At 39.0% G+C, this 25,874-nt stretch overlaps 1 protein-coding gene across 2 annotated transcripts in view; it reads left to right on the forward strand.

Annotated features, from left to right (window-relative positions):
- Positions 1 to 19,874, forward strand: part of abhd6a (abhydrolase domain containing 6, acylglycerol lipase a) — a 73,872-nt gene extending 53,998 nt beyond the window's left edge. For both annotated transcript variants that reach the window (XM_059944217.1, XM_059944218.1), the window contains exons 5-9: positions 1,806 to 1,938; positions 3,765 to 3,922; positions 12,949 to 13,003; positions 16,050 to 16,150; positions 17,291 to 19,874. In XM_059944217.1, coding sequence (XP_059800200.1) covers positions 1,806 to 1,938; positions 3,765 to 3,922; positions 12,949 to 13,003; positions 16,050 to 16,150; positions 17,291 to 17,473 — 630 coding nt within the window. In that variant the 3' untranslated portion in view covers positions 17,474 to 19,874. The remainder of the gene's footprint in view (positions 1 to 1,805; positions 1,939 to 3,764; positions 3,923 to 12,948; positions 13,004 to 16,049; positions 16,151 to 17,290) is intronic.
- Positions 19,875 to 25,874: the final 6,000 nt, after the last annotated feature.

Here is a 25,874-nt window from a genome sequence, read left to right on the forward strand (position 1 = left end):
AATTCTGCTTCTGTGTCTTATGGAAACAGACATGGTAATCTCTTCAAATGATATTTGCACAATACTTTATCAAACAGTGCTCCATCCATTTCTGGTTAATTAAAACGTCAGCCTTTATCTTCTTGGTACAAAACTGTTAGCATTCCCTTGCCTATAAAACAGCACACCCATGAGGGGCATTATTGTTGAGAGAAAAGCTTCCTGTAGGAACAAATCTTCACTTGGAACATGGGATTCAATGTGGGAAGAAACAAGTTCACATTATGGAAACTCACAATGCTGATGATTTTCTAGGAACACAATCCCTCAATGCAGGGGTACATTGTATTCATTACTTTGGCAGTGAATGTTAGGAGTTTCTTTTCATGGGAGAACTACAGTTTGGCTCAATAAATATTCATGTACACATAAGGAAGGATTATTGGTAAGTAATCAGAAGTAAAGTTTATATCTCTTCACTATCCAATGAGTAAACACTAAGGTAATTGAGTTTGAGTACGTATACATTAAGGAAGGGTAATTCACTAGGATTGCTGTTAATAATCTCTGTAAGTGGGTCTCTTGCTAGAAATGTTATGTGTTTAATTTATCCAGAAAGGATAACTGTAATGTCAGTGTGAAACCATCGTGATTAAATACCCTTCCTTCAAATTTATTCTTCATGGGCTCATCTAACTTTAAACACGCTGAGGACAGAGACCTTCTAATCTGTACAAGTTATGATATAAAAATTCAAAAAACTTGCAAGTAACAATGGCATTCCTGTTACCTTTGGAGAATTAGAAACTGACGATGTAAAAATTTTGGCTGACAAATAAACAGCTGCTTGGTGAAAACTGATATGGAGGTCAAATGCTTAGATTAAGTCTTCTGAGATCTCTTAGGACTAATAGCCTTCTTGTTTTCATATCAAGGAAAACTTCTTTAAATACAGCCAGTTTATAGATTTACATTTGCAAATATTCAGTGTACAATTCTGAGCCAGCTCCCTCTTTCACCTGTCATTTACTATTACAGCTAGAGCTTTATAACCATAGTGTTTCTCATCATTAGCTTAATGCTTTAATCGGGCATGAAGTGCTTGATGTTGTAAGGTTTTTAGCTGACATTCTAAATAAATGAACTTATGGTCCTGTGGTAAATGAGATTATCTCCATGGTACCATGTCTTTTTTTAATAGACTAAAATCTCTGGACTTTTTTTCATAACTTAAACTAAAGTTAATCAGCATCTGTTCCAACCTTAGCTTGACTCAGAGATACTTCTTTTTAAATCAAGAAACTACAATAATATATTAACATAAGGAAAAAGTGCATGATTATGTACCAAACATTTACCAGTGATGTCTCCCAAGTGCTTTAACTATTTGTACATTTGGACATCATCCCTGAATGCAAAACGGATTGCTTCTGAAGCAGATTAAATTCCTAAAAATGGTCTTTCTTTTCAATCACACTTAAGACAATAATCTCTGATTAATGGTCGTCTGATGGATTTTCTAAAACAGATGATGTTCTGGTCTTTGAGTAAATTTAAAAATTAAATGCATTGAATTGCCATTTAATAATCCTTTGAATTCCATGTTGTAATAAGAAGAAACTGAATTTAAGGAAGGGCAGATCGATCTGCCCTCTTAGCAAAAAGCATAATCCTTTTATTTCTCTAGGTGTAAAAAAAACCATTAATATCTGTTTATGGATTGTTCATTTCCTCACAGTTTAATTTCTTATTTTAGAGGCTGAAGATCTAGGTTAAGCTACTTCCACTGTGAACCTTGAATATTTGTTATCTATCTCTCTTTCCAGTTTGTTCAATGCATTGGATTGAATAGGAAGCCATTCCATCTGATTGGTACGTCGATGGGTGGTAATGTTGCTGGTGTTTACACTGCTCAACACCCAGATGACATCTGCGGCCTAACGCTCATCTGTCCTGCAGGTAGATGTTTACTGATTCTGACCTTCAGTCTGAGGCAGGATAATAAAGGTCTAAAATTTTATAAATGGCAGATGTCGGAAAAACAGCAATTAAAAGCAGAAAATGTTGGAAATACTCTGCGGGTCAAACAGCATTGTGGAAAAATCAACCCCTTTCAGGAGGACACTGGAAATAAAAATGTTGTCATTTTTATTGTTTAATATTAGATTCCCACTGTATCATTTTAAAATGTAATTTAGTCTTTGATTCAGTTTCCCATCAAAAGACTGCCAATCAGAAATAAAATCTCCTAACACAACTTCTGCACTTGCTAATAACAAGCATTTGGAGCCTGCCAGTAATTAGTATTGGAACTTGACAATGTAACTTGCAGTAATTACTATACAAATAAGAATTGTTGGAAATACTCTGCAAGTCAAGCAGAATCTGTGTAGAAACAGACTAACACTCGGAGCTAACCTACCAAACTATCAGAACTGGTGATGCGATGAACTTCATACAAGTGTAATGAATTGAACTGAGAAGGGATTTAGCTGGAGGAGGAGTTGTTTATTTGAAATTTCAGTAGATAAGAATATGCTTAATTAAAATCTGTGATAGAAATGAGAGCACAGTAAGGAATAGTAGGCTTTGCCTCCTCCAAGGAAATAGGCTTTTTGGATAGATGATGTATTGAGGGAATAAAATTAATTTGCAGAAAATGTCATCTGAGATCATCTAAACTCATGCTTGTAGAATTTGATGCAGATTAATAAATAATTCCAGGGGTGAGGTAAGAATTTAACAGGTTATCCATTGTATCAAAAGATGTCATTAATAGAGAAGTGTGGTTACAGAAGTTTAGGACAGTATGAAGAGCGACGATTCAAGGCATATGCCCCTTTTATGTTTGTAGAAGTGCTGTAATAATTATGTTCTAAGGTTTGAGCTGTTCAGAAACTGGTGCAGTTTGATCATTGAAATCCACCCTGCACAGTAACTTATTTTTAAAAAAACATTTTTATGAGCTGTGAAAATTAGCTGGCCAGGTCGGTATTTAATGCAGGCCTTATTTGTCCTTGAAATGACCATTTCAGAGGGCGGTCAGGAATCGACTACCCCGCTAAGGGTCTGGAATCTCATCTAGGCCACTCCATGCATTTGGCTGACAGATTTCCTTCCCTAAAGGACATTTGTGGACCAGATGGTGTTTTATATTAGTTGTGGCGACTGTTGTTGACACAAGCAGTATTATTTCAGATATTTTTATAAACTGAATTTAAATTCCTCAGCTGTAGAGGATTTGGATATGTGTTTCTGCTGACTATTTGAAAGTCCATAGCCATCAGACTAGAACAGATAGGCTGCTTTAGAAACTGAACTACGGTCCCCAGAACTGTGAGTCTAGTGTCGCTCTCCTAGGTACATCATGGCACTATTAGTGTAAGAATAATTTAAACTACAGAGGAAATCAGTGGAAAAAATCTATAATGATTGTAAAATTGGGCAATTATGCCACCTAGCTTTTTGTAGCGATTATGTTTCTATACTGTAGTTTATGACATGTGTTTGGGGGAAGGCAAAAGTATGAAAAAAAATGTAACAGAGTGACATAGTGCTAGTTACAGTTACATGGCTTCAAATTTGACAGAATATCTTGGTTTTAGTGAAATTTTTTGCAGCTCACAAATCCAGGTCATGAGATTCATTTCAGCTGTCTTTGCCTCTGGCTTATAATGAACCATCAAACCGTACAGAATGATGTCTCCACATTAACACTGCATTCGCCAGTAGCAATGAATTAATGTGAAGCTGTTTAATCTTGAAATCTTCCTTTTTGACTGTAGGTCTGCAATATCCGAGAGAAAGTAAATTTGTAAAAGAATTAAAGACCCTGGAACAAATGGGTGACGTTAGCAAAGTCCCGCTGATCCCATCTACCCCTGATGAGATGGAGGAGATGCTTAAGCTTTGTTCCTATGTTCGCTTCAAAGTACCTCAACAGGTATGTGCAGATAATTCAAACCTAGATGCATGTCATGGACGTGGTAGAGTAACATAAAACAGAAAAAGGCTCTTTGGCCCATCTGGCCCCTGCCAACCACGGCATCCTCTTTGCTAGTCCCAGTCGACTGCATTTGGCCCGTAATCAGCCAAGCCCCTCCCCTCCACATGCCCCTTACATGTTGCAATTCTTCCCACCTCAACCACTACCGGTGGCAGCTCGTTGCTGGTACTCACTACCCTCTTTGTAAAGAAGTCACCTCTCACATCTCTTAAATCTTTCCCCTTGTAGCGGCCGATTCTAACAAATGAATACCGCTGCTTCGACCCTTGTGGACTGTTATCCTTGTTTGGCGCGCCCTCCGATTAGTCTGATAATAATGTTCTAAAAGTTGAAGAAATGTATCCTATCTTAGCAACTCGCAAAGCAAACAAAGTTGAAACAATGAAACTAGTGAAACTATTAAACGTAATTAAGCGGACTTAATTGAAGTTAAGTAGAGTTAAGCATAAATTGGGCGGTCAACTAAAGATTTGACATCCATCGGTCCCCAGCTCCAAACTGCCCAGAATAAAAGACAAATACATAACATTCTCTTTCTTTTAGCACACCCGCACTAATGTGATTAGTTACCATAATACATGTATTAAACTTGCAACACAGAATATAATGCAGTTAGAAAATGGGTAGATAGCTCTTACACCCCTCTTGTCTTGTATTTGTGCCCTCTAGTTTAAGACTCCCCAACCCTGGTAAAAAGACTACAACTACCCACTTTATCCATACCCCTTGTGATTTTATAAGCTTCTATGAAGTCACCCCTCATTATCTTGAATATCCAACTTTTCCCTCTAACTCAGGCCTCTAGTCCAGGCAGCATCCTCACGAATCTCTGCTACATTCTCTCCAGGCTGGCAATGTCTTTCAGAATCAAAATCAGATTTATAATCGCTGACATATGAGGTGAAACTTGTTCTATGGCAGCTGTATGATGCAAAGCCATAAAAATTGCAAGTACAAAAATAAATAAATAGTACAAAAAAAGGAATAACAAGATCATGTTCATGGACAGTTCAGAACTCTGATGGCGGAAGGGAAGAATCTGTTCATAAATTGTTGAATATGGGTCTTAAGGCTCTTGTACCTCCTTAATGGTGGTAATGAGAAGAGAGCACACCCCAGATGGTGAATGCCTTTAATGTTGGATGTTGCCTTCTTGATACACCACCTCTTGAAGTTGTCCTCAACCAATCTATATTCCAAGTACAGCCTCACCAACGACCTGTTTAACTGCAACTTACTGTAATGTCCCCACTCCTAAACTTGATGCCCTGACCGATGAAAGTCAGCATGCCTAACCCTTTCTTCAGCATCCTGTCAACTTGCACGGCTGCTTTCAATGAACTGTACACTTGCACTCCCAGATCCTCCTGTTCCATAACACTTGTCTATGCTCTGCTATTCACTACACCGGGCCCAACCTGGTTAGAATATTCAAAATCCATCACCTCACACTTGCCCAAGTTGAAATTAATTTGCCACTCTTCAACCCAGCTCCTTAACTGATCAAGATCTCTTCGCAGTTCATTGTAACCTGCTTCACTATCAAGACACCCTCATTTCATATCAAATTTCTGGTTTCTGAACAGACAATGAACCAACCTATGATCACTATGTCACTATTTTTGTTCTCTTTTTGCACTACATATTTAGTTTAAACATTTATTTCTCATTGTAATTTGTAGGATTTTTTATTGCTGCTGCAAAACAACAAATTTCATGACAAATGTCAATGATATTAAACCTGGTTCTTCTTTTGAAACTTGCCAATCCTGCATGCACACACACTTCCGGGTCGCTTGCAGAATATTTTTATTTACTCATTTAGAGACGCCTCACAGAACAGGCCTTTCTGGCCCTCTGAGCTGCACTTCTTGGTAACCCCAAACAAACCTGATTTAATCCTGACCTTTTTGTTCTTCCTTGGCCTTCTGACCTCTCCTATTAGATTCCTCCTTCTCCATCCCTGTATCTCTTTCACCAATCAACTTCCCAACTCTTTACTTCACCCCTCCCGGTTTCACCTATCACCTTGTGTTTTTCCTCCCCTCCCCCCACCTGCTAACTCTGACTTCTCGTCTTTTTCTCTCCAGTCCTGCTGAAGGGTCTCAGCCCAAAATGTCGACTGTACGCTTTTCCATAGATGCTGCCTGGCCTGCTGAGTTCTTCCATCATTTTGTGTGTGTATCACTGGGATTTCATTCCTGGCCTCCCATAAGAGCCAAGGGTGCATTTGGTCAAGTTCTGGGGATTTGCCCATCTTAACATGCTTCAAAGCTGCTATGCTTCCTTCTTCATAATATGCATATTATCCAAGTCTACATTATTTATTACCCTAATTTCTTTGGCATCCAGGATATTTTCTTTAGTGAACACTGAGGAGAACTAGACATTGAAGATCTTGGGTGTCTCTTGTGGTTCACATATAAGCAGTCCTGACAGTCTTTAAGAGAACCTAGTCTCTCTAGTCACCCTGTTAATATAACTGGATTATCTATTACGTAAGAGGTTAATATAACCTCTTGGAATAATCTTTAACCCTACCTGCCAAATCCACCTCATACCCTCTTTTTGACCTCCTGACTTCCCACTTAAGCTGCTTATATTCAGTAAGGGATTCCTTTGTACGCAGCTGACTAAGTACAATATACGCTTCCTCCTTCTTCCATACCAGAGCCTTGACATCTTTTGTCAGCCAGTGTTGCCCAAACTTGGTATGTACTCTTCACCCTGACTGGAACATGCTGCCCCTGGACTCTTGATACAACCCTCTTAAAACCTTCCCACTTGTCAACTGTTCAGTTACATTTAAATAGCGTCACCCAGTTGACCCCAGCTATTGTCTGTTGCCATCAATGTTGCTCTGCTCCCGTTCAGAACTCTTAACCCGTGGAGCTGCTCTACCTTTTCCATAGCTATTTTAAAACTAATAGAAATGTGGTCATTGGACCTAAAGTGCTCCCCAAATGCCACTTGAGATACTTGGCCTGCTTTGTTTTGTAAGAGGAGGTCCAGTATTGTTCCTTCCCCAGTAAGTTCCTGGATATATTGTGTGAGGAAACTGTCTTGGACACATCACGCAGGTTCCTTCCCGTCCAGACCCTTTGCCCTCTGGGTGGCTGAGTTGTTACCAGGGAAATTCAAGTATCATGTTATTCTCATAAGTGTATGCAATTTCTCGAAACAGCTGCTTCTCAAGTTCCTGCTATTGGGAGGAATATATCCCTACCAAGTTGACTGTCCCCTTCTTATTTCTAAGTTCTACCCAAATGGCCTCATTAGATGATATTTCAAGAACCTTCTGCGTTATGTTCTCCCGTGTCAGAAAGGGAGCACCTCTCCACTGCTACCTGTTCCTCTGTCATACCAAAACCTCAACGTACTGAAACATTGAGCTGCCAGCCATGTTTCTGTAATGGCCACAACATCCCGGTTCCTAGAGGCAATCACTGCCCTCATTTTGTCTGCCTTAAAGAATGTTCATTGAAATAGAAAGCTGTGGTCCTGTCTGCCTTTTACTGTCAACCTGGCTGTGTTGATGTCCAGGCTTACACACTTCGGATGGTTCACTTACCCATCTTCTCACTGACTTCACTCTCCCCCCGCTGCCAATCTAGTTTAAACCCTCCCAGGTGGTAAAGACAAATTTCCCAGCTAGAATATTGGACCCTTAGAAGTAAATGGGTCAGTGTCTCAGGGGCAAGGTTCTCACTGTTTCTTTGATTTAACTGCTTAATAATGAAAAATCTGGGTGTAAGAGAATTATTTAGCTTGTTACTTCATTGTAATTTCATATTATTTATGTCCACTGACATAAATTCAGCTGATAACAACTAAATGATTTCCATGCAAACAACTATTTTATCTGAGAAAGGATCGAGTGCTTTCTCGGCATATGTAATGAATAAACTCTTCCCAGGCTTCCAGCCGAGTACAGGTGTCGATTTATCCAACAGTAAGCAGTATCCTTTACATTTCTCATTACCACGGCAGTATATAATTAAAATATTGACTGCACTTTGTTATACTCATTGATTACGACCCACATCCTCTACTGTCAGTGAGCAATCACATCTGTGGTTTAACATTGTTTGTATGCATGCTGATTTGACGCCCCAGAATTGTAAGTGTTCTCATGCCACTTATCTTAATCTAGCCAGCTTGTCCTCTATGCTTCCCCCTTCCCCCCCCCCCCCCCCGCAGGTAATCAGCAGAGGAACAGTTTCACACACAGAAAGCTTGAAGAGCAAACTGACCTGATTCCTCCTCACAAAAGCCAGGTTGTGCTGGCATCATTAATTCTGATAGCAGAGGAACTTGTGGGCCACAAACCACTCTGACCAACACTAGTCATAGAACGGTGCTGTAATAGTTTTTCTTTTTAAAGGAAAATGCGGAGATATGTCATGATAGGGGTTAACATTACTATGATTAACATTTCAGTGGCTTTACCATCGTTGAATAATAGGCCACCATTGATCAGTGGTTCATGGTGAGCCACATGAAAGCAGGTCAGAGGCTGGATGGCCTTTGCAAGTGATCAATGCACCAGAGCCTTTCCACCTTCTTTGAAGCTCACATTTGGAGTTTGGGGGGGGTTACTGTCTGCGTTTTGGGATGAGTACATCTGCAGCGACTCTCTGAAGAAGCTTGACACCATCCAGTACAAAGTAGCTAGATTGCTTGGTGACTTGTCCACCAACCAAACATCGGTTTCCTCTATCACCAGTGCACGTATCTGCCGTGTGTACAAGTACGTCTGCTGTCACATCATCTCCCAAAACTGTAACCTCTGACACCAAGAAGGGTAGCTGTCGGTTGCATGGAATTCCTTTGTGATCCCCTCTTAGTCAGGCTCCGTTCTCACTTGAGGATGCGTCACCATTCCTCATTCATTGATCTGAATGATGGAACTCCTGCCTCAATAGTAGTGACGTTAACTTTACCAGGAGGACTGCAGCTGTCTAGAAGGTGTCTCACCCTCTCCTTTCAAGAATGAGTCATTGGCAGGAATTGGCGATTTTCGCCAGTAATGCTCAAATTCCAAGAATAGACAGATCAAAATGTTTGCTTTTATATTGCAAATTTTCCTAAGCAGCTTCTTATAGTTACTTGGAACTTGAGGAACGATGATGAGGTTTAGCTGTGGGTAGTTTTATGTTAGAGTAGGTTTTATCTTTTATAAAATAACGTATAAATACTTTTGTGCTTTATTTCCTGTTGACGTGAGTCTCAGATCCCAAACTTAATTTAAAACTTAGCAGGAAGATGTGTCTGTCCACATCAGTTGTTTGTAAGTTCCTGGCATAATGGATTGAATGAGTGGCCTTAACATCAGCATTAGTAACAACAGTGGAAAATGTGAGCCTTATTTTCCCAACTTGCAGTGCCTTGTAAAAGTATTCAGCCCCAACCCTTTGTTCACACAGATGAGTGTTACAACAAGGGATTTTGATCAATTTAACTTTGTATTTTTATTTGATAATCACACGCTCCTTTTTTTCTCAGTAGAGCCCAAAAACAGAAAATTGTAAAGCATGAGAAACTAAAAATTCAAAACCGAAATGGCAGCAGTCCGAAAGTATTTATCCTGCTTTGCTTAGTACTTACTTGAACCACCTCTCACAGCTATTACAGCCGGTAGTGGATAAGTCTCTTTTAACTCTGCACAATGTGATGGAAAAAGATTCACCCAATCATCCTTGCAAAATTGCTCAAGCTGTACCACGTTTGTGGGGGAGTGGTGGTGGACAACAACCTTGAGGTCTTGCCAGAGATCTTCAATTGGGTTAAGGTCAGGACTCTGACTGGGTCACTCAAAAACATCAATTTTCTTCATTTGAAGCCACTCCATGGTTGCTCTGGCTGTGTGCTTTAGGTTGTCTTGAAAGACTAACTTTCTTCCCAGTTTAAGCTTTCTGATAGATGCTAGCAGGTTTTTATCCAGGATCTTTCTGTATTTAATAGCATTCATTTTTCTATCAATGCTGACCAGGTTTCCAGTCCCTACTGTTGAAAAGCATCCCCATAGCATGATGCTACCTCCACCATACTTCACAGTAAGTATGGTGCTACTGGGATGATGCACAGTGTTAGATTTACACTACATGTACTGCTTAGTGTTGAGGCCAAACAGTTTCACTTCAGCCTCATCCGACCACAAGCCCTTCTTCAACACCGTTACAGTATCTTCTAAGTCACCATTTGCAAAGTCTTTACAGGCAAAGATATGTTTTTTTTTCAGCCCGGGTTTCTTCCTTGCCACTCTTCCATAGAAGCCCTTTTTGTTCAAGGCCTTTGAGATTGTGGAGCCATGAACTTCATCTCCATTTGCAGCCATGGAGTTCTGTAGCTCACTCAGTGACTTGGCATCACATTCGCCTCTCTTACAAGTGCTATTCCTCTCTGACAACTGAATTTAGAGGGGTGACCTGACCTGTGGCTGTGGTTTCATACTTTTTCACAATAGACTGCACTGAGTTCTGAGGTATGTTCAGTGCCTTTGAGATGGTCCCGTTCCCTTCCTCAGTTCTGTGCTTCTCTATTATTATTTCCCTGACTTGCCTAGAAAGCTCTTTTATCATTCTGTTTTGATCTGTTAAAAATCTACTATACTGTTGGACGTTACAGAGAGAGGAGGAATTTGTTCAGGAGATCCTCCAATTTACTACATCAACAAATTGGGTGAATTGGTAAGGTGATATACAGTATTACACCTGAGAAACTTTAACAGTAGTATAAAGGGGATGAATGCTTTTTCATGCTCACAATTTTGGTTTTTAATTTTTAATAAATTGTTCACAAGTTTTGGAATTTTTCTTTTGATTTGACCTGATGCACTATGTTTTATAGCCTTGCTGAAAAATTCTGACTTCAATATGTTATAAATTTAGAAAAGAATATGGTAAAATATGAAAATAGTTTTTGGGCGGGGTGCTAAATACTTTTTGAAGGCACTGTAACAGAACAAATACCTGTAAGATTTAAAATTGAAGTGCCGATGATGTGCTCTAACTTTTATGCACATTGTTTTCTAAGTAAAATTATCCAGCACTTTTCATAACCTCTATTCTTTTATCTAAAGAGCAAAACAAGTATTCCATAAATGCAATGGAAGCTTAATAGTCAAAGCCACTAACTTACATTGCACTATTAATTCTGGCTACTAATCTGTAAATACCATGAATGGCTCCAACATCATGTAATAATAATTGAATTTATTTACAGGGTATCATGAAGATAAATTTCTTTCAGTAGAAGTGGAATGTAACATTACAGAAAACTTATTTTAAATCATAACAATGCCATCTGTAAATTTGCCTAACTCGGCCCAAGCCTGAGTTCATTTGCTGCTAAAACCATCATCTGTGTCTCAATAACAGTGAAGATGACCATTCCAAAGCAACTCCAGTTACCACTCCTCAGTTGAACATAAACTTGGGGTTATCCAAAAATGTCTTTATCCCAAATAGTCACGAGCTTATATCACTTCTGTACATGCTGGCATCCATTGATTCATGATTAAACAACAACTATTTTATACTTCCTATCCTTATTTTCACATCCACAGTGGCATGGTAGCATAGCGATTAGCGCAATCACTTTACAGCGCCAACGATCACCAATTGGGGTGTACTCCCTCCACTGCCTGTAAGGAGTTTGTGCATTCTTGCCATGTCTGTGTGGGTTTCCTCCAGGTTCTCTGGTTTCCTCAGTGAGTTGTAGGCTTGGTGCCAGAAGCATGGTCACACAATCCTTGGATTATGCTGGTTGGTGATGCAAAAATGATGTACATGTGACAAATAACATGAATCTAATTATTTAATATTTCTTGTCCTTAAACACTGCCATCTACAGTTCTAATAATGGCCTGTCAATTATTCTAAGTTTAATCATTTCACCATTGGTTGCTGTCGTTTCAGTTGCTAAGGCTCTGACCTTTGGATTTTTCAACATAAATTTCTCTGTCTTATCTCCTTGTAAGATTTTCCTTAATCTCCCACTTTCCCCATCCTTTTGGTCATCTACCTTGATGTCAATACAGATTGATAATACTACTGTGAAGTCACTTGGGACAACTTGTTAAATCATAAATGTCATACAAATATGTTGTTATTTTTGCTATAATTTGGAATAAAACAGTCAATACATTCTGCATTGCCATGAACAATGCAATTGGTGTTAATTATCTATCAAAATGAAAGCATGTAATTAAAAAATCTCACAATGTAGTCTTTGTGAAGATTGGCATTTCTTCTCGAAGCTCTGAAAAATCTTCATATAGAGCAAACACTATGCCTTCAGAGAGAAAATGGAGGATTTGAAGGTCACAGTCTGACTCAGGTTTTTGCAATAAGCTAACTATCTACAAAGAATATTTTTGAAATGTTTTAATGCAAAAAGCTGCACAACTATTGGGGAAATCGTGATCAAAGTGGCTGTGAAATATGGGATGATTTATTGAACGCTATAGGAAACAACATTTAATTATGGCTCTAAATAGAAAGGAAATGTATGCTGATGATAGCACTGGAGACGCCTTTTTCATTAGTGAGTCACAAACAGAGAAAACATCAATCCAACCTTGAGATTAAAAATAATTTATACAAAACAATGGCTATTATGGAATATTCCTTCAGGAAAATCTTGTAATTTTAGAGGTTTAAGTTTGGGATATAAACAGGAGCTCAGCAGGTTGGATAACAAAGTTAATGTCACAAATCCTTGACTTTATTTTGAACTTGATCATAGTTATTAATTGTAAATACTACTGTTCTTCAAGGAAACTTAACAGCCATTTAACTAAACGAATGAAAGTACACCGAATAAAGATAATAATGAAAGACATTAAAGCCAGGCTTACATTTGTCAGTTTCTCAAACGGATATAACTTACATATAAAATTAGGATTCAATCTTAATTGTAGAATGTACACTCAATCAATTTATTTACCTTGGTTTTCTTAGATTCTTCAGGGTCTTGTGGATGTTCGACTGCCTCACAATGACTTTTACCGTGAATGTAAGTTTTTTTTATATATAAATGCAATGTGCTATACAATAAAAATCAATTTTAAGCAACAGTTGCTCAAGGTTAGTGGAGTAAACAAGCATCAGCAATATGTCGTTATGAAATAATACTTAGGATTTTGTTGAGTGGTTATGTAGTCTGCTCTTTATGTATTGGGATAGGCCTGTATTCACTGTAACATTCTACAGTAAATATTATCCACTGTGTACTAAGAGGTCACCTATATCAGTAACTGCCACATCAACCAAGGTGATTCTCATTCATAAATGTAACAAAAATAAAACAGAATATACTTTATATATAATTATGGATTGCAGTTAATTGGGCCATTGGATAACCAGGGCAACTGCCTATTTGGGACAATTCTTAAGGGACAAAAACTAATTGAAGAAAATAGCCCAGATTCCCTTCGTTTATTTGCGACACTACGCCATATAATTAGGCCATGAGACCGGTGCCAAAGTTTCTAACTAGCATCAGTTGTACTGTGTGGGTGCTAAACACTATAACGTGCTTAGAGCAAATAGCTTTTAAGCAGCATTAGTTGCATGTGTTTGTGTTCAAAATGGAGTCATTTTTGTAACTGATAATTGTCAAGAGATAAGCAGTAAGACAATTTTAGAATCGTTTTGCTCTGCAGTTTCAAGCATTCAGGATTGGTGTGGTGAACTACATATACCTGTCTGGACACGCCCCCTGCTGACTGCTTCTGTGGCTCCTCCCACAGACCCCTGTATAAAGGCGATCGAGGCCTGAGCCCGGCCTCTCAGTCTCCAGGATGTAGTATGGTGGTCACTCACTGCTCGTTCCTTCTTCCAGTCAATAAAAGCTGATATCTCGCCTTTACGTCTCAGAGTGAGTTATTGATGGTGCATCAAAGCCGATATCTCGCCTTTACGTCTCAGAGTGAGTTATTGATGGTGCATCAATTGGAGATGCCAGAAATGGCCAGGGGGCCGGAGGAGCCAGCCTGGGTGCAGACCGTGTAGCTGCCTGCTACTCAAAGGCTTTGGAGTTGCTGCACCAAGGTAGCATGCGGTGTAACTGTGGGTTATTGTCTTGGATGTTTCTCTTGCGGTTGCAAGATGCTGTTGGATATTGACACTCTAAGATGCTGTGGGCCTGTTTCCCTTGTTTGGCAGCACAGGAGGTGGCGGGGAAGCTGCGTAGCCTCGGTTATGGCAGGATTAGGCCTCAAGCCTCAGGGTCACTGCTGCTGCAGTCCAGGAGAGGAGACACTGGAGGTGGTGCAGCATGGTGTCAGTGCTCGGCTTGGGGCTGGTTTTTCCCATCCATGCTGCCTTCCAGTGTTTAATCCATGGAATGACAGGCTGGATTGCAATAGCCGCACACTGCCAGGAACTGCAGCATCAATTTGCAGGACATGTTGCTTGGGGTTTGAGCTACATGTGTTTTTTTTTTCCATGACTTCTTGCTCACTATTTTGAACGTGCTGTGTATGTTTCGCACCTTGGCCCCAGAGGAATGCTGTTTCATTTGCTGTATTCATGTACGGTGTAATTAAACTGGAATTTCATTTGAAATAATTTCACTGTTTCATTGAGTTAGGAACTGTGAAGAATTTGAAAGTATCGACAGTCATCTTAAGTGTTACAATTAAAATGAAGATTTGGAGGACGCAATCATCAAAAGCATTGTTTGAAGGCAGTCCACTATCTGCACTAGGTGCCTGTGCTGATTTTATTCATTGACAGTCATCAAAAGAATATAGCAGTGTGTTGTCTGTCCACCATATCCGACGATGACAGTGAAGCCTGCCGAATGGGGAAGAGTTTTTAAAGTGGAAATAAGGCTGTACTGGGACAGTTCCACTCTCTTGACCTCGGAAGTTCGGATCCAGTGGTACGAGTAATCATCACAAATGGGGGTCCTCCTTGTTGCAGTGGGCGACCATGCCATTCGCTCTCCGTGAAGCATTGCAGAACTGCTTTCTTGCCTGTTGGATTTCACTGTTACTCTCATCTGTCCAGTCTACCAGAGCCGACTTCACATGCTAGACAGACATGTTGCTCTTTCAGCGGGGTATGGGACCCACTGGCTACACTCATCTGGTTTAGCCCACCTGTCGAAGCAGTGTACCAGGGTGTGGCTACTGTTGCACACAAATGGCTTCTTGGAGCTACAAGTGTCCATTGAGGACCAAGGGTAAGCTACCCTGGAATGGACACGACAAGCCCCTTCACCAGAGGTGCTGCCTCTCCCTGGACACCTGATACAGGACAGTGTACAATGGATGATTCCTACATCGATAACTGTTAGAAACTAATACATAGTTTTATAGTACTGTAGGAGCATCGGTAGTGTTCTGATTTTTCTGTACTTAAATACATAATGTGTTACTCAGTTAAACAGTTATACTTCTTTAAGTATTCCCATGAAACTTCAGCTAATTGGGGCAGCCACTTAAAATTAACCATAATCTACTTTATTTGAATGTAAGAATTTTTGCTAAGCTATCAGACTTCTATATTGTTATTTCTGGTATCTGACCCTAATTCTGCAAATGTCTCTGCCTTCCTAAAGTTGTTTACTATTTACTTTGTTCTAAGAGAAAATTTCAGTATTGTGTTCTCCACTCAGAATCATTAAATCATTTAATACTAAGAATTAAATTAAACCCTTTGGTTCTTACGTATATGGCTTCTGATGTTCCTTGGTCAGCTTAACGTGTATTAACCCTAACATGTGCTTTGCTCATCGATAAACCCTCTATCCCTGCTAGTATATTAGTCCAGCTTTAGCAAACTGTACAGCAAATGCCATCTGCTAGTAGTTAATTCTTGCTCTTGTTAGTTAATGTGTTTAACTTCTTTTGTATGGGAGTTTATAGGAATATGAGCTGGTTACAGCACAATGAGGATATCCAGGTATTCTCAGTCTTAAAGAGAATACTGGGTTCAATTGCTTGCTGTGTCAATTAACAGAATGAACAGCTGTGAAATGACCAATACAAAGACTGAATTAAGGTTTTAAGTTCGTAACTTTTTCCAATTTTGTTTCCTGTAACTATGCACAGTATTTCTGGAAATAGTTGGAGAGAACTCAAGACACACTTTACAGGAAAACATGAACCTAATCAAAGTTCCAACTCAAGTCATTTGGGGAAAGCAGGATCAGGTAAGACATATGTACATATATTGTAGCTATTTATATCTGACTACATATATCATAGTGTTAACTATTGGCATAATATCTTGGCAGCTGAAAGTCTGAATTTAAAACAAATTCTTGACCAATTTGTTTCTTCAATTTTAATATTCAAGTCACTTTCCCATTTTTGTCTTGACTTATGGACTCCTTGTTTAGTTGCCTGTTTTTGAATCAAGCTATACATACAAGAAATAAATTTAAAACAAATTCTAATGCAGAAGATACTGGAGCTTTTTTTTTTGAAGGAAGGGAAAAAACCCTCTTATTTGGCTAGCAGTTTTCACACCAAAGAGATGTTGCAAGAGTAACACACAAATGCTGGAGGAACTCGGCAGACCAGGCAGCATCTAAGGAAAAGATAAACAGTCGACATTTCAGGCCAAGACCCTTAATCAGGACTGGAAAAAAAGATGAGACGTTAGAGCAAGAAGGTGGTGGGAGTGAAGGAAGAAATACAAGGTAGTAGGTGATCGGTGAATCTGGGAGATGGGGAGGGGTGAAGTAAAGAGTTGGAAAATTACTTGGCGAAAGGGATAAAGGGCTGGAGAAGGGGGATCTGATAGCAGAGGCAGAAGGCCATGGAAGAAAGGAAAGGGGGAGTAGCACTGGAGGGAGATACCGGTCAAGTAAGGAGATATGGTGGAACGGTGAAGGTGGGGAGCATTACTGGAAATTTGAGCAATTGGTGTTCATGTTATCAGGTTGGAGGCTACCCAGATGGAATATAAGGTGTGTTGCTGCTCCAACCTGAGTGTGGCCTCATCGCAGTAGTAGAGGAGGTCATGTTACAAAAGCCACAGCCAATCTATGTTGTCGAATGTTCTAGAAACAGCACTGGGAAGACACTTCTGCCTGAGGGCCAATGAGCTTTCAGCTGTATGTCATTTAAAAAGGAGCATCTCCTGACAATACTGTACTGGAATATAAACTTAATATTTACCTAGAGCTCAACAATGACATCATTATGGACAGAATAAATGTTTGTAGGATCTGTGAAGAATCAGAGAATAACTTTGAAAGTCGATTTGGGTTAATATGTAAATAGAAGATAAGTTCTTTTGCATTACTTTGCTTTAAAGATTCTTGCTCTTTACCCCTCATGGCTAGGTACTTGATGTTTCTGGAGCCGGAGTACTTGCTGAAAATATTCCTGGTTGTAGAGTGGATTTCTTGGAAAACTGTGGTCATTCTGTGGTGATGGAGCGGCCCCGGAAAAGTGCTAAACTCATCTTGGAATTTTCAACTTTTCTGCAAAATAGAAGATCTGAAAGCAATAAGAAATTAGCTTAACATTTATACTTGAAAACTGTATTGCTGTGGATTGAAAATAAAATGTGATGCTATAACACTTCCCAAGAAACACTTATGATTGGAATGAATGTTAATAATCCCAAAGTATTAAAAGCATAATTTTATCGTGCTTGATGGTACATTCAAAATACGTTAAGCAGATTTTGAAAGATTCAGAGCATTGTTAACAAATAAAAGCATCCAGTATATAAAGATTAACTAAAATCTAAGAAAACACAAATTTGTCCAAATTTCTCTTGCTTTCTCAAAATTTCATTTCAGCATTTTAAATTATGCCAATTAACAGTAGTTACAGTAATAAAAGTTTTACATTTTTTCTGGTTTGACCTGATTTCAGAAATGCATAAAATATTATAATACATTAAATATGTTATTTATATTTGTTATAATTATTGTTATTTATTAATTTCTTTTGACTGCTTTGCATTGAAGTTTAAATCAATAGAGGTAGTTCATATAATCCTTCCAAAAGCATTGTTAAATGAACATTGCTATCAATATTATATAGTGCAGATAGTCTTGTAGTTTTAATATGGAATTGCATTGTGTTGGCAGAAATTGTTGCTAATGGCTACTACAATGACATTTTATTTCAAACATAGTGAACTTAATATTTCACATGAATATCAACCAAAACAAATGCAAAAAAAATCCAGAGAATTATAATTTATATTAATTTAGTTTTCACATTTAATAAATATTACACAAACATATTCAATTTGATGTTGAAAATTCAACTGGGCAATGACTTAAGTAGATAAAGAAACAAAAAACATTTTCAAGTTTAATCTTACTGATTTGCTTAATGTATGGTTTGTTATCAATAAGGAAGATGCTGCCCTTGTTCGTTGTCTAGACTTCAGCTATCCTCGACCTAGTTCTGCTAAGTCTGTGCTATCTCCAGAGCTTCTATTTCAGGATAATGTTTTAAGAAAGAGTATAGCTTGTGGACCTAATGCTGTGCACAATTATGAGCTGATAGGCATCTTGCAGGTGGAAAACTTTAATCATTACTCGAATAGACAATGGCTGTTTCCAGAAATTGACAATATGCTCTCATTGTTATTTGCTTTAATCTGTGAATGAATTATGAATTCTGTGAATTCTATGTTATTGTAATTATACTTAAAATGAGTAATGCATAAATATTGCATTGAGAGAATATTAATTTTTTAATCGTGGGAAAAATAGCTCCATTGTTCCAGATGTCAAATGCTAGAATCCCATTGGGGTTCAAGGATTCACCAAGGCATTTTAACCATACTCTTACTAGCCAATTAAGTTTTTCTCCAGTAATTGGAGATGATGCACTAATGTATGGATCATGGCTGTGAGTGTTTCTTAAAGGCTGAAGTAGCAATAACCATCATGCTCCATTGGAGATTACTAATGCTTAACAGTTATTCATGAATATGCTTTCTGTCCTGAACCTTGCTATTTGAAATAGTATGAGACAGATATGAAGCTAAAGAGTAGAAATCCAATTTATTGCTAATAGTTATTAATGACTCTGATATACTGTTTTCTTGTAGATATTTTAAGATCAAGGCAATCACTGCCTGGAATAATGTAAGCTTCACTATGAAAGCTACCATTATAGATGTTACCCTTTTATCTCTATAACCAAGATTTTGAATATAATACTCAGTTTTTTCCCTCCTTTTGCTTTTGAAAAGTTAAGTAAATGCCATTCACTGCTCAGTACAAATGATTACAAATATGATTGAAAGGCCTAGCCCACTTAGTCTTTGATTACATATAGCTATGGAAAAGAAAGTGTCTTGTATATATTATTCTCTAAAGTTGATGCAGATGATTGCTTGAATTGCAGAAGCTTTGCATTTTCAAGATTTGTTCTGTTTAAACTTGATTATTGGGCTTATAATCTACAAAGTAAATGCATGTTTCACTTAGTTTTATTTATAAAATTGTATAATAATTAGATTTAATAATAAAATAATTAGATTCTACTTTTAGAATTATTTCCTAGTTAAAAATGTTTTTTAAAAACCAGTTAATTGGTAGTTGTTCACAAAGTTTTACTCTATTGGTGAAGAACCATCCCATAAGGTTCTGCTGAATAGTCTCTATTGTGTATATTGTAGATTTGTGAGTGAAATCAACCATAAATTTACTTGTTCAAAAATAGCTCCACCTGCTAGAATAATCTTACAAGTGAAAAATATTTTTGTGCCAGCAGGAAATAAATGGTTCCCTGAAAACCCTGGTTCATTATTTTATCTAATATTTCAGTACATGTTGCAGCTGTTTGTGTTTTGGATATCTTAACTGACCCTTTATTTATTTAGATATACTCCATTATAGAACAAAAAAATAATTGATTATAAAGAAGGCTGTAAATAAACTTTTTTTTAACCTGTTCCATTTTGGCTGCATCCAGTAAAGATTGATGTATAGTATCCAATATGCATGTATTAGACAAATAACAGAACAAATATCTTCTGACCTTATTCTAACTATGCAGAACTCCTTATGTAATTCCCAAATTATGTCTAGTGATATCTTAATAAAGACATTCTTTCAGGACAATCTGATTCAAAGATTATCTGAAATCATGATTTCCAGTTTTTCAAGATGCACTCAGCCGCAAGCAATCTTCACGTCCTCCGTAGGTCATGCGACGTAAATGGCAGAAAGGGAATTTCTTCCCACAGATGCTGTTCGACTCGCTAAATTTCTACAGTAGGTTGCTTGTTGCTCATGCCCCAGTATTTGCTGTATCTTATGGCTCTCTGAAGTTGCACATCCTACACACCAGTTTTTTTATTCATTTGTATGCTTAGTGTCAGGTAATTCTGTTGATGACAATAACACCTATGTGAAATTACCAGCCAGTCCTTCCTGTATTGCAATATTTAAGTTGCAGGCTATGCTTTAAAAAATTCAACATAAAACTGCTTAAAAGAATGAAAGGTTGATTTCTATTGATTTCTCATGTCTATTTTAAGATGACACAAAGACTGTAAAAACACCAATAACTAGAAAAAGGCTGAGAACACTTCACATGAGACATAAGTTCAAAGTAAATTTATTACCAAAGTACATGTATGTCATTTTCTTCTGGCATTCTCAGTTAATCCACAAAACATAGTAGAATCAATGAGAAATGAGAAAATCTGCAGATGCTGGAATCCAAGCAACACACACAAAATGCTGGAGCAACTCAGCAGGCCAGGTAGCATCTATGTATAAGAGAAAACAGTCAACGTTTTGGACCCTTAGACCTGATAAAGGGTCTCTGCCTGAAACTACAACTGTTTACTCTTTTCCATGGGTACTACCTGGCCTGCTGTGTTCTTCCAGCAATTTGTGTGTGTTGCTAGAATCAATGAAAGACTGAAGACTGCATCCAACAGGACAAACATCCATTGTGCAAAAGACAAACTGCAAATACAAAATAAAATCAATAAATATTGAGAACGTGAGATGAAGAATCCCTGAAAGTAAGTCCATAGGTTGTGGGAACAGTTTAGAGATGGGGTGAGTGAAGTAGCGCAAAATTATTCCCACTGGTTCAAGAGCCTGATGATTGAGGGGTAATAAATGTCCCTGAACCAGGTGGTGTGGGTCCTGAGGCAATTGCATCTGGGAACAAAGACACTGTAGAGAAGTGTAACTAATATTTTATCTTCCTTCATAATAGAAAGCACACAAAACCTAGAAATATTGAAGCTGAACAGATATAATGTGAACGAGGAACCAAAACATATTAGCACTGGTTTCAATAATAAAAAGAATGTATTAGACAAATTAATGGAATCGAAAGATAGTAAACCCCAAGACTTGTTGATCTATTTTTCATTCCCCCCCCCCCCCCCCCAAAGATGGATGAACTGGTTGTCTCTTCCAAAATCCCATGAATTCTAGAACAGTGCCCTGAGACTGGGCAGCATTATATGTAACCTCATTATTTAGGAAAGGAGCAATAGAGAAAATGGAAAACTACAGATGTTTGCCCAATATCAGCTGTAGTGAGAAAGCTGGGCTCAAATTTTAAGGAAATTTGCAACAGGGCACTTGGAAATTAATGGAATCAACATAGATTTATGAAATGGTTATTTCATCAAAAGTAATTTAAAAATTAGAATGCATAATATTGTGAGTATATACTGATGTGGAATAAAAGTTGTTCGACCGGGTTAAGACCGCGTTTGGTGCTGGGGTCCCAGATATTCATAATCGATACTGATGTATCGAGTTTTGTCCATTATACAAAGCTTGGTGCAGCATAGGCTGTGAGAAGGATGTAAGTAGACTTCAGGGCAATGGAAGCAGATTAAATCAATGGGCAGGTGGAACTTAATGTGGAAAAATATCAGTTAATGTACTATAATAAAAGAAATATAGAAAGGTGAGGTTTTTTAAAAAAAATACTGTGAGATCTGGATGTTCTTGTACATGAACCACAAGAAATTAACATGCAGATATCCTTTTTTAATGGTAAATGATCTGGATAACATTGTACTCAAATCAATAAATGTTAACATGCAGGTTTAGCACGTAATTGGAGCTAAGCACAGCCCCAATGCCATATTCATGTTTGCTGATGACACCACTGTTGTAGGCCAAATCCAAGCTGGTGATGAATCAGCATATAGGACAGAAATTGAAAATTTGGCTGAGTGGTGTCATAACACAGTCAATGTCACCAAGACCCAAGAGAGGGAAACCAGAGCTCCATGCACCAGTCCTCATTGGAGGATCAGAGGTGGAGAGGGTCAGCAACTTTAGATTTTTAGGTGTTATGATTTCAGAGGACTTGTCCTGGGCCCAGCACGTACAATGAGTGCAATTATGAGGAAAGTATGGCAGCGCCTCTGCACCCTTAGGAGCTCGTGGAGATTCAGAATGACATATAAAACTTTGACAAACTTCTATAGATGTGTGATGGAGAGCATATTGATAAGTTCCATCACAGCCTCGTATGGAAACACCAATGCCCTTGAATGGAAAATCCTACAAAAAGTAGTGGATACAGCCCAATCAATTAAGGGTAAAGCCCTGCCCACCCTTGAGCACTTCTATATGAAATGCTTTTGCAGGAAAGTGGCATACATCATCTGGCACCAACCACCCAGGACATGCTGTCTTCTCGTTGCTGCCATCAGGAAGAATGTACCAGATCTTTAGGACTTGAACCATCAGGTTTAGGAACAGTTACTAACCATGAGCCATCAGGTGCTTGAACGAAGGGAATAATTTTCTTCGGCTTCACTTCCCACAACCAATGGACTCACTATCAAGGACTCTTAATCTCATATTCTTGATATGTATTACTAATGTATTTATATTATTGGTTTATCTTTTTGTTTTTGCATAATTTGTCATCTTTTGCACTCTGGTTGAAAGCCCTAGTGTGGTGGTTGTTCATTGATTCTTTATTGTTACTATTATATAGATTTGTTGAGTATGCCCACAAGAAAATGAATCTCAGGCCTGTATATGGTGACATATATGTACTTTGATAATAAAATTTGAACTTTAATTAGGAAGACAAACACAATGCTGGCCTTTCTGACAAGTGGATGTGAGTAATGTGAGTAGCAGACTTGTAATATCATGAGAGAGAGAGAGAGAGAGAGAGAGAGAGAGAGAGAGAGAGAGAGAGGGAGGGAGGGAGGGAGGGAGGGAGGGGGGGGAGGGGGAGGGAGAGGGAGAGGGAGAGGGAGAGGGAGAGGGAGAGGGAGAGGGAGAGAGAGAGAGAGAGAGAGAGAGAGATCTCACTCACAGGAAGTGCTGAAAAGATTTGCCAGATTGGAATGGTGCATTTGTTCTGTGAGTGCAAATGAAGTTGTTTGGACCTATGCTTTTTTTTAAGAGTTTATAAAACAGATCATCTCATCAAAACAAACAAAAGTCTTAAAGAGCTTGACAGGATAGATAAGGATCTGCTTTCCCCTCTGGGTGGGTGTCAAGATCATGAGGTGTACATTCTATGCTCCAGAAGCCGGTGGAGATCCAATTGCTGAGTTTATACAAGACAAAGATTGATGGATTTCTAAATTGTTATGGAATAACATAACTTTGATAGAAAGAATAAAAACACAGATTATTTTCTAAATGGGGAGAACATTCAAAAATCAGAGGTGCAAAGGGAATTGGAAGTGTTCATGCACAATTCCCTAAAGGTTAACTTGCAGGTTGACTTGGGAATAAGGAAGGCAAATTCAATGTTAGCATTCATTTCATGAGGACTAGAATATACCATAAAAGCAAGGATATAATGCTGAGGCTTTTTAAGGCATTGGTTGGACCCACCTGGAGTATTGTGAACAGTTGTGGGCCATTTGTCAAAGAAAAAATGAGCTGGTATTGGAGAGGGTCCAGAGGAGATTTACAAGAATGATTCTAGGAATGAAAGGCTTAATGTATAAGGAACATTTGATTGCTCTGGGCCTGTACTTGCTGGTGTTTAGAAGAATGAGGGGGATTTCACTGAAACTTAACAAATATTGAAAAGGCTAGTTGTTGATGTGGAGAAGATGTTTCCTATAGCAGGGTAGTATAGGACCAGAGGGCACAGCCCTAAAATCCAGGGACCTCCATTTAGAAAAGAGATTTGGAGAAATTTCTTTAGCCAGAGGGCAGTGAATCTGTGGAATTCATTGCCACCTCATTGCAATTATTTAAAGCAGACCTTGATAGATTCTTGATCAGTCTGGGTGCCAAAGGTTACAAGAGGGCAGGAAAATGGGGTTGAGAAGAATAATAAATCAGCCATGATGGAATGTTGAGAGAGATTTGATGGGCCGAATAGCCAAATTCTGCTGTTGTGTCTTATGTTATGAGTTCAAGGAAGAGGCACTTATGTTAAAGGTCAGTCATGAGCTTACTTAATATGCATAAGAGTCAGATGGCCTTCTCTTACTTATTACTGATCCCAGGGAACTACTAAAAAAAAGCAGCTTTTGCAAATGATGTCACAATCTGCTCCTTATAAATAGTTGTGGTTATCTTTCAGTTTGATTTTTTTCTAGAGAACTCTTGCATTTCACGTCGTTAACATAGGCATTTATGGGAACTTGCCGTGTATAAATTGGTTGCAGTGTTTCATACAACACTAACTAGAACTCACAATACTTATCTCCAGAGACGGCTTATCCACCGATCCAATGGACTCTCACAGCTACCTGGACTATACCTGCACTATACCTGCTACTTGTAAAAACGCCATCCCCTTCTCTCAATTCCTCCGTCTCCACCACATCTGCTCTCAGGATGAGGCTTTTCATTCCAGATAGATGTCCTTTTTCAAAGACAGGCAATTCCCTTCTCTCACCATTAATACTGTCTTCAACCACAACTCTTCCATTTCACGCATGTCTGCTCTTAACCTATCCTCCCACCACGCTACCAGGAATAGGGTTCCTCTTGTCCTCACCTACCAGCCTCACCGTCCAGCACAAAATTCTCTGCAATGTCTGCCACCTCCTACTGGATCCCACCACCAAACACATTTTCCCCTCGCCCCCACTTTATGCTTTTCGCAGGGATTGCTCCCTATGCGACTCCCTTATCCTTTCATCCCTCCCTGCTGATCTCCCTCCTGGCATTTATCCTTGCAAGTGGAACAAGTGCTTCACCTGCCCCTAAACCTCCACCATCACTACCATTCAGGGCCCCAAACAGACACGTACAACACACTGGAGGAACTCAGCAGGTTGGGCAGCATCCATGGAAACGAACAGACAATGTTTCGGGCTGAGACCCTTCGTCAGGACTGAAGAGAGAAGGGGAGGGTGGGAAGGAGAAAGCTGGTGGGTGTCAGGTTAAAAACCAGTAAGGGGAAAGATCAGGGGGTGGGGGAGGGGAAGCAGGGAGGGGATAGGCAGGAAAGATGAAGGAATGTGAGGTGAAAGCACTGTGAAGTAGAAGGCGGCAGAATCATGAGAAAGATGATAGGCAGCTGAAGGAGGAGGCAGAGTGAAATTGGGATGGGTGAAGGGAGAGGGAGGGAATAACCTAAAGCTGGAGAACGTTCATGCCAAGGGGCTGGAGACTACCCAGACGGTATATGAGGTGTTGCTCCTCCAACCTGAGTTTGGCCTCATCGTGTACGTGTTGCTTTGACCACAGCATCTGCAGTGTACTTTGTGTTAAGGCCCCAAACAGTCCTTCCAGGTGAAGCGACACTTCACCTGTCAGTCTGTTGGGGTCATTTACTGTGTTTGGTGCTCCCAGTGTGGCCTCTTGTATATCAGTGAGACCCGACGTTGATAGGTAGACCGCTTTGCCGAGCACCTATGCTTGTCCACCAGATCAAGCGGGATCTCCCAGTGGCCACCCATTTTAATTCCAGTTCCTATTCCCATTCCAGTTTGTCCATCCATGGCTTCCTCCACTGTTGGTTAAGGCCACA

This window comes from Hypanus sabinus, chromosome 19, assembly GCF_030144855.1.
Source record: "Hypanus sabinus isolate sHypSab1 chromosome 19, sHypSab1.hap1, whole genome shotgun sequence".
NCBI classification, from domain to species: Eukaryota; Metazoa; Chordata; class Chondrichthyes; order Myliobatiformes; family Dasyatidae; genus Hypanus; species Hypanus sabinus.